General features: G+C 44.3%; 1 protein-coding gene across 2 annotated transcripts in view; it reads left to right on the plus strand.

Moving 5' to 3' along the window:
• Positions 1–2,243: 2,243 nt before the first annotated feature.
• The window catches only part of AHCYL2 (adenosylhomocysteinase like 2), a 198,003-nt gene continuing 186,611 nt past the window's right edge, over positions 2,244–13,635 (plus strand). For both annotated transcript variants that reach the window (XM_055421245.2, XM_055421246.2), the window contains exon 1: positions 2,244–2,711. In XM_055421245.2, coding sequence (XP_055277220.2) covers positions 2,244–2,711 — 468 coding nt within the window. The remainder of the gene's footprint in view (positions 2,712–13,635) is intronic.

The raw sequence follows: 13,635 nt of genomic DNA on the forward strand, positions 1-13,635 counted from the left end.
TCCCTTTATCATTAAAAAAAAAAGGTCTTGGCCCAGCCAACTTAATTTTTTAAAGGTTTCCCTGGTGGCTCAGAGGTTAATGCATCTGCCTCCAATGTGGGAGACCCGGGTTCGATCCCTGGGTCGGGAAGATCCCCTGGAGAAGGAAATGGTAACCCACTCCAGTATTCTTGCCTGGAGAGTCCCATGGATGGAGAAGCGTGGTAGGCTACAGTCCGTGGGGTCGCAAAGAGTCGGACACGACTGAGCGACTGAACAGAACAGAAACCATTCCTTGTCCCTGTCCCTGGTAGCTCTGTCCCTGGTAGCTCAGTGGTAAAGAATCTGCCTGTCAAGGCAGGAGATACAGGTGCGAACCCTGGGTTGGGAAGATCCCTTGGAGTAGGAAATGGCAACCCACTCCACTATTCTTGCCTAGGAAATCCCATGGACAGAGGAACCTGATGGCCTACAATCCATAGGGTTGCAAGAGAGTCGGGACATGACTTAGCGACTAAATAACAACCTATTGTTGGACATTAGTTTCAGATACCTTGTCATTATTAAAAGTGAAACTGCCATAAATGCCTTTACGTTTACACCTTTTAAAATAAATTTTAAATTTAAAAATAATACAGAAAAATACAAAGGAAAAAACCAAAAAAAACTCACCCTAAATCCCATCACTTAAGGAAATCACTATTCATATTTTAGTTAGTATTCCTCTTTGCTGATATATTTATCTGAATTTTACATTATATCCCTGAAACCAAGCAAGACTGTGGGACCCTCTTCGGAACAAAAGCTCTTCCATGTCCTCTGTTTCTTGTTTGTAATTTAAAAAAAAAAGACTTTAAACTTTTAGGTATTCCCCAAATTCCAAACAGCAGGCTCAAGCATTTAATAGGACAATAGAGTCACAGGACTCACAGTTCCTCCCTGAGATGTAGATAATAATCTGATACTTATCTCTGAGCTCTTCTACAAAACCTAAAACCCCCTACCCAGGCAGATGATGGTGACTGCGTGCATGTGGCCACAAGTATGTGTACCCTAGACACGTTGGAAACAGAAGGTTGAGATTTCCCAGACATCCAGACATCAACCAACCAATCAGAATAGTCACACATTGGCAGCCCTCACCCCAAATTTTGTCTGAATCTGGGTTTGGGTTTTCTTGAGCATTAGCTCCCTCTTGTGCCTGGCACTCTGTAATAAACTTTTCCGTGCTCCAAACTCTGACATTTTGGTTTATTTTACTTCTTTGTGCCACTGGCATGCAAACTTAGGTTGGACACCTATGAGAATTCACAGAATGGAAATTCCCTGGTGGTTGGATGGTTAGGACTCACTACTTTCACTGCTGAAGGCCCCTGGTTCAATTCCTGAACTAAGATCCCACAAGCTGAATGGAGGGGCAAAGAGAAAAAGGAGAAGAAAGAAGAGAATTAACAGGGCAAAAGAATTAAGCTTAAGGCAACGTGTAATTCTTTTGTCGTTGTTGTTTAGTCGCTAAGTGGTGTCTGACACTTTAGCTTTAAAATTTCCTACCTAGTAATACCGAACTTCTATTTCTTTGGACTGATAGTAAACTCTAAGCCCAGAATGTTCTAGAAATCACCACAGTACGTAAGGTCTTATTTTATTCTTTCTAAAAACAAAGCCATTAAAGTTCAGAAAGGTGTTAGGGTTCCCTTTCACTGAGGCAGAAAAATCAAGTCACTTTAAGCCTGAGGCCGGCGCTCTCCCCTAGTGATGCCGCTTTTCCTTTAAATGCCTGCTTACGTGATCTTAGACTAGCACACGGGGAGGAAATGTACGCTGTCAGGGTAGAGAGCCCTTTCTTTCTCCACCTTCCCAGGCGGAGGGTTTCTAGCGTTGTCTCCCCGGAAGCCCCAGTTCCTCTGGAGATTTTCTCTTTCTCATGTCCTTTGTCGTGTGAGGCGTTCTCACTCCTTTCCGTTAGTCTCCTGGACTAGAGGTTCACTACTACTACAGAATCCTGCTAGCCGGAAGGCGACAGGGACTACAATTCCCAGGGTGCATCACGGCCCCGCCCTCGGCAGCGCGCAGTGGTGGTCGGGGGCTGAGGTCCCACGGTGTTTTCGCCGCGTGCGGCCCTGAGCAAGCGCACTACAGGTTCCGTGGCACCACGCGCGCGAGCTCGCCGGGTCGGGCGGGGAGGGGCGGGGCGGGGCGGGGAGAGGCCGGGGCTGGCTGGAGAGTTGGCGGGCGGGCAGAGGAAGGGGGCGGGAGCGGAGGCGATGGAGGGGAGGAGTGGGGGAATGGGGGAGGGAAGGGAAAGGGAGGCGGGAGGCGGGGCCGAGCCGGAGCTAGAGTCTGAGCCGGCGGTTGCAGTGGAGGCGGTGATGTCGGTGCAGGTCGTGTCAGCAGCTGCTGCCGCGAAGGTGCCTGAGGTGGAGCTGAAGGACCTGAGCCCCTCCGAGGCGGAGCCGCAGCTGGGACTGAGCACAGCGGCCGTGAGCGCCATGGCCCCCCCAGCGGGTGGTGGGGACCCTGAAGCTCCAGCTCCGGCGGCCGAGCGGCCCCCGGCCCCGGGTCCGGGATCGGGGCCCGCCGCGGCTCTCAGCCCGGCCGCTGGGAAAGTGCCTCAGGCGTCGGCCATGAAGCGGAGCGACCCTCATCACCAGCATCAGAGGCACCGCGACGGCGGCGAGGCCCTGGTCAGCCCCGACGGCACCGTCACCGAGGCGCCGCGCACAGTCAAGAAGGTATTGGGGCCGGGCTGCCTCTTTCGGAGAGGGAGGGTGGTGGGGAACCGCAGGTCCTCTCGGCGGGGCGGCACCACTCTCCACGCCCTCCCTTCTGATGCTGGAAGTAGAGACATCTCTTTTCCCCTTAAACCCGCTCTCTCAGAGGTGCCCCCACCCGGGCCCCAGTGCTGGGGGGGCCAAGACTCCAGGTGGTCTTCGCTGGGAATAACATGGAGGTAGCGCCCTCCCTTACTACTTGGCATAGGCTGGGAGAGGAGAGGCACCTCGTATTACGCCTCTCTGTACTCCTAACCTACTCCCGTGTGTATATTCCAGACTGTCGGGGAGAAGACCCCGATGGTGTAGAAAAGCCTTACTGCTTCTGAGAGTTCACCCAGTAATAAGGGTTGAAAGAGCTTTTCCATTTGGACATCTTTTCTGTAAGGAATAGTTACCTCGCGTTGAGATCCTCAGTTGTCTGGTTTCTGTACAGAAGATGACTGTCTGCCTTTCTGTGGCCAGGCGCTTCCATCTAGCAGTACCGATGCCGTGCCTTTCATTCCACATACTGCAAGATCCTTAGGTTTTCTCTGAAAGTAGAAGGGTAATAGGGTAATGGAGAGATTCACTTCACTCTTCAGAGGTTTGTCCTCTCAGCTCAGTAGTTGGTCACCAGGATTATTAGACTGTGTATGAAGAGAATGATTGTTTTTATTGGTTCTTTTATTATGGTCCGTAAGTGTTAGGAAGAAACGCTTCTACTTTTGGGAAAGGCGATCACTGTTAGATTTTGTCTCAACTGCCAGCTTCTTTCAGATAGTTTTGAAGAGGCAGTAGTCTCAGAACACCAAGAAGCAGATGCGCCTGAATGTTTGATATTCTTTGTATTACCCTTGCAATGGCTGTCTGTGGTGTCTGTTCTCTCAGAAAGCAAATCAGTACAGAGAAAAATGGCAGATATTGCAAAAATGGTTGTGGATTATCGCTGTAATTTCTGAGGTATTATGCGAACATAGTGATATACCGGGTTTTTCGTTTTGTGAATGATTTGTCAGAACAGCAAGAAAGTGATGTGAAATCTGCATTGGTTTCACTGTGCAGTACTCAGCTGAGTTGAAACCTTGTATCCAGCCTAACTTTGATTGTAATAGCCTCATTGCTGCTGCTGCTGCTAAGTCACTTCAGTCGTGTCCGACTCTGTGTGACCCCATAGACGGCAGCCCATTATTAAGGTGTAAATCAGAGAACTCTTGCATTCTAATTACTAAAATATAGTGATAACATCAGAAGCAAGACTAAAGGAATTTGTTTAATGATGCTTTAGGACAGTGTCTTTCTCATTTGCATTATGAAACTCCTCTGGGCAGAATTATTGCTGGGAAAGAGAGGCAGCATGGGCACCATGGCTTCCCTTGTGGCTCAGCTGGTAAAGAATGTGCCTGTAATGCGGGAGACCCCGGTCAATTCCTGGGTTGGGAAGATCCGCTGGAGAAGGGATAGGCTTCCCACTCCAGTATTCTTGGGCTTCCCTGGTGGCTCAGCTGGTAAAGAATCCACCTGTGATGCGGGAGACTTGGGTTCGATCCCTGGGTTGGGAAGATCCCCCAGAGAAGAAAACAGCTACCCATCCCAGTATTCTGGCCTGGAGAATTCCATGGACTGTGTAATCATGGGGTCACAAAGAGTTGGACATGACTGAGCGACTTTCACACATTCACACACACATGGGCATCAAAGCTGTTAGTACCTGGATATGAGTCTGGAAATCTGAAACATTTGTAATTAGCTTTATAACTTTGGCCAAATTCTGTGATTAAGGGTCTTTTTGTGTAAGATGTACAGATTAAGTCTCGAGCATAATAGTGTTCCACAAATTGCCTTTATTTATTTGACCTTGCCATGCAGCTTGTGGGATCTTTAGTTTACCAGGAATTGAATGCTGGGTGCTAGCAGTGAAAGCTCAGAGTTCTAACCACTGGACTGCCAAGGAGTTCCCCAACAAATGGCCTTTAGAACATGGGATTTACAGTCCAGCAGACCTGGGTTTGAATCCTAGTACCCCTCAGTTCAGTTCAGTTCAGTTCAGTCGCTCAGTCGTGTCCGACTCTCCGCGACCCCATGAATCACAGCACGCCAGGCCTCCCTGTCCATCACCAACTCCTGGAGTTCACGCAAACTCATGTCCACAGAGTCGGTGATGCCTAGTATCCCTACGAGCTAGCTTTTGGGTAATTTCTAAATTCTCGGAGTCTTAGTTGTCTCTTTTACAAAATGAGGTTACTGATATGATTGAAGGTTAGAAATATTTGTAGAGGACTTACTGTTGAACTTGGCACATATAATAAGGGCTTAAGAAATTATAGCCATTGTTAAGAGTTGATTTTATTTTTTTCTTCCTCTAATCTTGGCTTAAGTGCAACACCATGGCTTCCTTTAAAAGGTATATACAATTCAGTGGCTTCTATGTAAAGCAGTGAACATGACAGGCCAGCATATCAGTCTGTTTTTCCTAATTCTAGATGTGTTTCTTGACCATTTTCCTTGTTGCTGAACCACCTTCTTCCTGTTTTTCCAGCGTTAAAATGTGGGTCCCGTGATTCTAGATTTACTCAGCAGCCTCAAGGCTATGAAAGACAGGGCTGAGCTTGCCTTACAATGTTAATTGCAACCAAAAAGCAGCTTCTCCACTGGAAGTTAAACAGGCGAAGCTCTGGACAAGGATGCAGCCCTGTAACACAACTGCAGGCATTTCTGAGTGACTTTTAGCAGGTAGAATCTTTAACTTTCTTGACATTGAAGTAGCTCAGTTAAAACAAGTACGCGAGACTGACCTTTCTTAAAGTTGAAAGTCACCTCCCCAAGGGACTGCAGAGTGATTTTGATTTGTTGAACCTTTCTTGATTGCTTTTTTAGTTTATTTAAATAATCATTCTGACCTTCACTCCTTTTTGCTTTTATTTAGTGTAGGGAGGGACTGGAGGTACTAAGGATTGAAATAGCTGCCTTTGAATATGTAATTGATGACTGTTGCTCTCATTTTTTAACTGTCACATACAAGCTTATTTATCTTAAGCTTATTTCCCCTCATTGATGGTTTCCCTTACTCTATTTGTGTATCTGTCATTAGTTTTCTTAGTACCATTACTCTGTTCAGTCACATGAGGGAAATAAACTTTTTTATAAGAGTCAGAATTCCCAAGTGCAGCATTTAGTGAGAGTGAACATATGGTGTGCAGGTTACTCAGTCCTGTCTTATCTTTGGCACCTACCTCCATCCTGTAACTTGTGGTGCTCTGGGGACAGATCTTGTCACCGTGGCTGTCATATATTTGTATATAATGTCTTTCTTTGTAAGTGAACTCAACAAACCAAAAATCTCTGTAAGAAGTGATCTGTGAAATAGGACGCTACGGTCCACTGTGAATGCAGTAGAAATATTTGAGAGGATTTCTTTCCCGTGTTCTTGAAAACGGGGTAATAGGAATGTCATACTACAGTAGAGAAAGCAATGTGGGAGAGAATTTATTTCAGAAAAGGTAAAACTTTCTGATGATCAATCTGTGAGCTTAAGAACCACAACTAGTTTGTGCTTACATCAATATCAGTAATGACCATGTTCAAGCAGATTCTTTTTTTTGGCAAGGGAATCCACCTTGTGCTGGCTTTGTTGCTGTCAGCAGAGAATGAGTTCAGCCATGCTAGTGCCTTCTTGTCCTGAATTCTTTAAGCTCTTTATTTGGTTAATTATGGATTACTAAAATGGAACCTTTTGGATATAGTCATGGGAATGCAAGAGCAGTTTTATTCCTTTTGCCAGTTAGGAAAGTACAGCCTTGCAGAATGTTCAGTAAGGCAGTTGGCAGATTGACCCTAATAACAGTTACCACTAATTGGCCCTTTCTTTTCTTTTTTTTCTAATTGGCCCTTTCTGTACCAGGAATTGTCATCAGCATTTTTCTAATCCTGACAGCTACACAATAAGATATAAGTGGCATTATCTCCATTTCACAGATAAGGAAATGAGGTCCAGAGAAGTCAAAATGCCTTGACCAAGGTTATACTTATAGAGGGGGGCAGAGGTAGGACTTGAAATCCCTGTTTTAAGCCTTTGTTTCCAAAGCCCATTTCTTTTTATTATGCCACACTGACTCTAACTTCTTAGTTGCTGGGTTCTGGCTTTCTCCCAGAAGTCTTTCAAAATACTCAGTGAACTCTAAGTTATGTCTCTCTGATTTAAGACTTTCAGTTCAGTTCAATTCAGTCACTCAGTCATGTCCGACTCTTTGCGACCCCATGAATTGCAGCACGCCAGGCCTCCCTGTCCATCACCAACTCCCAGAGTTTACCCAAACTCATGTCCATCAAGTCGGTGATGCCATCCAGCCATCTCATCCTCTGTTGTCCCTTCTCCTCCTGCCCCCAATCCCTCCCCAGAATCAGAGTCTTTTCCAATGAATCAACTCTTCGCATGAGGTGGCCAAAGTATTGGAGTTTCAGCTTTAGCATCAGTCCTTCCAATGAACACCCAGGACTGATCTCCTTTAGAATGGACTGATTGGATCTCCTTGCAGTCCAAGGAACTCTCAAGAGTCTTCTCCAGCACCACAGTTCAAAAGCATCAATTCTTCGGCGCTCAGCTTTCTTCACAGAACAACTCTCACATCCATACATGACCACTGGAAAAACCATAACCCTGACTAGACAGACCTTTGTTGGTAAAGTAATGTCTCTGCTCTTTAATATGCTGTCTAAGTTGGTCATAACTTTCCTTCCAAGGAGTAAGCATCTTTTCATTTCATGGCTGCAATCAGCATCTGCAGTGATTTTGGAGCCCCCCAAAATAAAGTCTGACACTGTTTCCACTGTTTCCCCATCTATTTGCATAAAGTGATAGGACTGGATGCCATGATCTTAGTTTTCTGAATGTGGAGCTTCAAGCCAACTTATTCACTCTCCTCTTTCACTTTCATCAAGAGGCTTTTTAGTTCCTCTTCACTTTCTGCCATAAGGGTGGTGTCATCTGCGTATCTGAGGTTATTGATATTTCTCCCAGCAATCTTGATTCCAGCTTGTGCTTCTTCCAGCCCAGCATTTCTCATGATGTACTCTGCATATAAGTTAAATAAGCGTGATAACAGTATGCAGCCTTGACGTACTCCTTTTCCTATTTGGAACCAGTCTGTTGTTCCATGTCCATTTCTAACTGTTGCTTCCTGACCTGCATACAGGTTTCTCAAGAGGCAGGTCAGGTGGTCTGGTATTCCCATCTCTTTCAGAATGTTCCACAGTTTCTTGTGATCCACACAGTCAAAGGCTTTGGCATAGTCAATGAAGCAGAAATAGATGTTTTTCTGGAACTCTCTTGCTTTCTTGATGATCCAGCAGATGTTGGCAATTTGATATCTGGTTCGTCTGCCTTTTCTAAGACCAGCTTGAACATCTGGAAGTTCACGGTTCACATATTGCTGAAGCCTGGCTTAGGTCATCCTAAGTAAGGAGTAAAACCGAAGTAAAGAGGATCTCAGTCAGGGTTTTAGGAAGAGAATGGGAAAAAATTGTACAAATGTAGAATCTCAAACAATTATAAAATTATGAGAGTGGGAGAAGAGGATCTTATATGTGTGTATAAAAAAGTGTTTCAAGATCAATGATGCATTTTCACATTAGTAATTGAGTGATAATTAGAGAGATGTATTCTTATTTTTAAAGTTATGAATAAATCAGGAGTGCTAGAGGACTATGCTCCTCTTTCCTGTCCAGCTAACATTTTCCTTGTTCTTTGAGTTTCACCTTCTTTATGAATTGATCTGTAGTGAAAAACATTTTGAAAATTAAAAGGGGAAGCATACTGTTATGTATTCCTGCTGTGTCCCAGGCGTTGTATTAGAGCTTTACACATACTATTTTATTTAAGTCTTTTAAGGGCTGTCAGAAATAGGTTGTATTATCCTTGTTTTATTGGGGGAACTGAGGGTTGAAGAGATTTTGTGTTAAGGTTACACATTTAGTAACTGATATGAGCCAACAGAACTCTAATCTGTTTGACTCTCATGCCCAAACTCCATGAAGTATTTCTCTGTTTAAAGCTTAGACGGCACTTTTAAATCTTAGTTAATCTGTATATTTTTGTGGATTTTCAGTTATTTCACTAACAGGCCATTTCTTTTTATTTATTGAGTTTGTTTAATGATCTACCGTATATCTATGTCAACATTTATGAATTTTCTGACAACGCGGCCTATATTTTGTATTAGTATAATTTCTGAATTCTACTTTTCCTGGGAAAGATTGAATGTTAAGAGCTGTTTCAGGAGGTTGTTCAGAGTTGAAGCTGCAGTTGTGTAATGTCTTGAGGAAGACGACTTAGGTCCTAGCGTCCAGTTAATAGAAGAAATGGAGAATTCCTTGAAAAGGGAGAGTTAGTTTCTTTGTCATTTCCTTGAAAGTGTTCCCCTTCTCCATGGTAAAAGAAAAAAAAATGGAAGAGATTTGTTGGGATTTTCATTCGGATTTTCTTTCTTGGTGGTCCTAGGCAGTCCTTGCTTAAATAATCCACAGAGAGACAACTGATATGGATGGGAGAATAGTACATCTTGGCACCTGCCCCAGTCCACCCTCCCGCCCCTGTGTTCAGGTGGTATGCAGAATTACAGCAGCTGAGAGTCCACTCCCCCAATAAGAGGTTTAGTTAGCTTGGTCAGGTTTCTGTAGAATTCGTAGGAGCTTTTTACCGTCTGAATGACCTGTGGCCCTAGATTTGATGAGAGCTGAGCAGAGGAGAATTTTCCACAGCTTGTTGTGATCCACACAGTCAAAGGCTTTGGCATAGTCAATGAAGCAGAAATAGATATTTTTCTCGAACTCTCTTGCTTTCTCCATGATCCTGCGGATGTTGGCAATTTGATCTCTGGTGCCTCTGCCTTTTCTAAAACCTGCTTGAACATCTGGAAGTTCACGGTTCACGTAAGAAGCCTGGCTTGGAGAATTTTGAGCATGACTTTACTAGCGTGTGAGATGAGTGCAATTGTGCGGTAGTTTGAGCATTCTTTGGCATTGCCTTTCTTTGGGATTGGAATGAAGACTGACCTTTTCCAGTCCTGTGGCCACTGCTGAGTTTTCCAAATTTGCTGGCATATTGAGTGCAGCACTTTCACGGCATCATCTTTCAAGATTTGAAATAGCTCAACTGGAATTCCATCACCTCCACTAGCTTTGTTCATAGTGATGCTTCCTAAGGCCCACTTGACTTCACATTCCAGGATGTCTGTCTCTAGGTGAGTGATCACACCATCATGATTATCTTGGTCGTGAAGATCTTTTTTGTACAGTTCTTCTGTGTATTCTTGCCACCTCTTCTTAATATCTTCTGCTTCTGTTAGGTCCATACCATTTCTGTCCTTTATTGAGTCCATCTTTGCATGAAATGTTCCCTTGGTATCTCTAATTTTCTTGAAGAGATCTCTTGTCTTTCCTATTCTGTTGTTTTCCTCTCTTTCTTTGCATTGATCGCTGAGGAAGGCTTTCTTATCTCTCCTTGCTATTCTTTGGAACTCTGCATTCAGGTGCTTATATCTTTCCTTTTTTCCTTTGCTTTTCTCTTCTCTTCTTTTCACAGCTATTTGTAAGGCCTCCTCAGACAGCCATTTTGCTTTTTTGCATTTCTTTTCCATGGGGATGGTCTTGGTCCCTGCCTCCTGTACGGTGTCATGAACCTCTTTCCATAGTTCATCAGGCACTCTATCTATCAGATCTAGTCCCTTAAATCTATTTCTCACTTCCACTGTATAATCATAAGGGATTTGATTTAGACTATACCTGAATGGTCTAGTGGTTTTCCCTACTTTCTTCAATTTAAGTCTGAATTTGGCAATAAGGAGTTCATGATCTGAGCCACAGTCAGCTCCTGGTCTTGTTTTTACTAATTGTATAGAGCTTCTCCATCTTTGGCTGCAAAGAATACAATCTGATTTCGGTGTTGACCATCTGGTGATGTCCATGTATTGAGTCTTCTCTTGTGTTGTTGAAAGAGGGTGTTTGCTATGACCAGTGCGTTTTCTTGGCAAAACTCTATTAGCCTTTGCCCTGCTTCATTCCATGTTCCAAGGTCAAATATGCCTGTTACTGTGGAAAATTCTGAAAGAGATGGGAATACCAGACCACCTTACCTGCTTCTTGAGAAACCTGTATGCAGGTCAGGAAGCAACAGTTAGAACTGGATGTGGAACAACGGACTGGTTCCAAATAGGAAAAGGAATACGTCAAGGTTGTATATTGTCACGCTGCTTATTTAACTTATATGCAGAGTACATCATGAGAAATGCTGGGCTGGAAGAAGCACAGGCTGGAATCAAGATTTCTGGGAGAAATATCAATAAACTCAGATATGCAGATGACACCACCCTTATGGCAGAAAGTGAAGAGGAACTAAAAAGCCTCTTGATGAAAGTGAAAGAGGAGAGTGAAAAAGTTGGCTTAAAACTCAACATTGAGAAAACGAAGATCATGGCATCTGGTCCCATCACTTCATGGGAAATAGATGGGGAAACAGTGGAAGCAGTGTCAGACTTTAGTTTTTTGGGCTCCAAAATCACCGTGAATGCTGATTGCAGCCATGAAATTAAAAGACGCTTACTCCTTGGAAGGAAAGTTATGACCAACCTAGATAGCATATTAAAAAGCAAAGACGTTACTTTGCCAACCAAGGTCCATCTAGTCAAGGCTGTAGTTTTTCCAGTGGTCACATATGGATGTGAGAGTTGGACTGTGAAGAAAGCTGATTGGTGAAGAATTGATGCTTTTGAACTGTGGTGCTGGAGAAGACTCTTGAGAGTCCCTTGGACTGCAAGGAGATCCAACCAGTCCGTTCTAAAGGAGATCAGTCCTGGGTGTTCATTGGAAGGACTGATGATAAAGCTGAAGCTCCAATACTTTGGCCACCTCATGCGAAGAGTTGACTCACTGGAAAAGAGTCTGATGCTGGGAGGGATTGGGGGCAGGAGGAGAAGGGGATGACAGAGGATGAGATGACTGGATGGCATCACCGACTCGATGGAGGTGAGTTTGAGTGAACTCCGGGAGTTGGTGATGGACAGGGAGGCCTGGCGTGCTGTGATTCATGGGGTTGCAAAGAGTCGGACACAATTGAGCGACTGAACTGAACTGAGCAGAGGAGAAGGCAGTGGACTTCTGTAATAGTTGTATATAATACAACTTCTATAATAGTTGTGAGTAAAACTACTTTGATTAAATCACTGAAGCCAAATGACTTGTATGATTTTCAGTCCCTTCTTCTGTAACTGTATTCTGCCACAGTTCAGTTGACCATTTTCCCTCTTGGACACTGCGTTAATAGCTGGTGATTTCCTATTCTTTATTTCTTTTTTTTCCCCCAGGAGTCTATCAATAGAAATGGGTTGGTTTGGAGCACCTAGTTCTTCTTAGCTTAGAACTTAAATTAAGGAAGGGTATGAACTTAAAATAAGGAAGTGCATAAAGGTCCTTGATTGGCTAGTTGAGTTTCTCTGAGTACAAATCAGGCTTTTCCTTAAAGCCATTCTGAATACTACAAAGCTTTCATTGAAAGTTAAGTACGCTGACACTTAAACTGGTTTCATCTTCCCCATAGATTTATCTCCTACTGTGCTCCAATGTGGATCCTTCTATTCATTCTAAAAGATTTGATTTGATATTGTTGACGACCTTTTCTTGGAAACTTTTATCATCTTCAGTTATAACTCATTTACAGCTACCATTTACTGAATATTTACTCTCTTCCAGGCATCCCTCTAGGAGAAGGCAATGGCAAGCAACTCCAGTACTCTTGCCTAGAAAATCCCATGGATGGAGGAGCCTGGTAGGCTGCAGTCTGGGATCGCTATGAGTCGGACATGACTGAGTGACTTCACTTTCACTTTTCACTTTCACACATTGGAGAAGGAAATGGCAACCCACTCCAGTGTTCTTGCCTGGAGAATCCCAGGGAAGGGGGAGCCTGGTGGGCTTCCGTCTATGGGGTCGCACAGAGTCGGACATGACTGAAGTGACTTAGCAGCAGCAGCAGGCATCTCTCTATCTCATCTCATTTAATCCTCATAACGACCATCAGATGAATATTATTAGAAAATAATATTATTATTTTACAGATTAGAAAATGCAGGCTCAAAGAGAGTGATTAACTTGCCCAGGGCTTTGCCAGTCCTTGATGCCTTTGGGATTAGTGAGATGAAGCACTGCCCACAGCAGTAGTGGGGAGGCTTTGCCACTCTGCCAGCCCTTTACGTTTCTGATTAAACTCCTTACTCCACCTGGGCTGCTTAGATTGCTCTGCAACCTTTTGGACTCCACGATCTATCCTTTTCCGAGGGGAAGTGTCATTCCCTGTTTACTTTAGCCACTACCTGATGCCCACCTCAGTCATTATCTGGTGCCCACCTCAGTCACTACCTGATGCCCAGTCAGCCATTGTCTTCCTAATACTCATTCCCTTTCCACTCCCTTCATCCTCTCAGCCAGTCCAGTCTTCCCAAACCTTTCCACTATGTTCTGAACAACTTGCCCATCTATTGTCAGCATATCTTCTTGTAGCATCAGCCTTTAGCAACAGTATCAAGTTACAAGGGCAACAGTGGCAACTGGCACCCTGAGCTATAACTGCGCAGCCCAAGCTGCAGCAGCTCCTGCTTGGCCTAAAGCAAGCATGACATGTTTCCTAAGCCCATTCTGTGGTGGTGTTTTTAGCTGTGTTGCCCTGGAGCAGGTTCTCTGCTCTGAAAGCTACCTCATGTCCTTCCTATACATTCTTTTTCTGTCCAGTTTATCCAGAGTTGACTTCTGCTCTTTATGGAACTCTGAGAGGTACACTGCTTGAACCTAACCATCTGCCTTTTTAGCTGCCTGCATCTATGGAGCTGAATGTTTGCTAGAGAAAATCAGAGAACCAGAC

This window comes from Moschus berezovskii, chromosome 3 (assembly GCF_049115385.1).
Source record: "Moschus berezovskii isolate FMDL1 chromosome 3, NW_MosBer_1.0, whole genome shotgun sequence".
NCBI lineage: Eukaryota > Metazoa > Chordata > Mammalia > Artiodactyla > Moschidae > Moschus > Moschus berezovskii.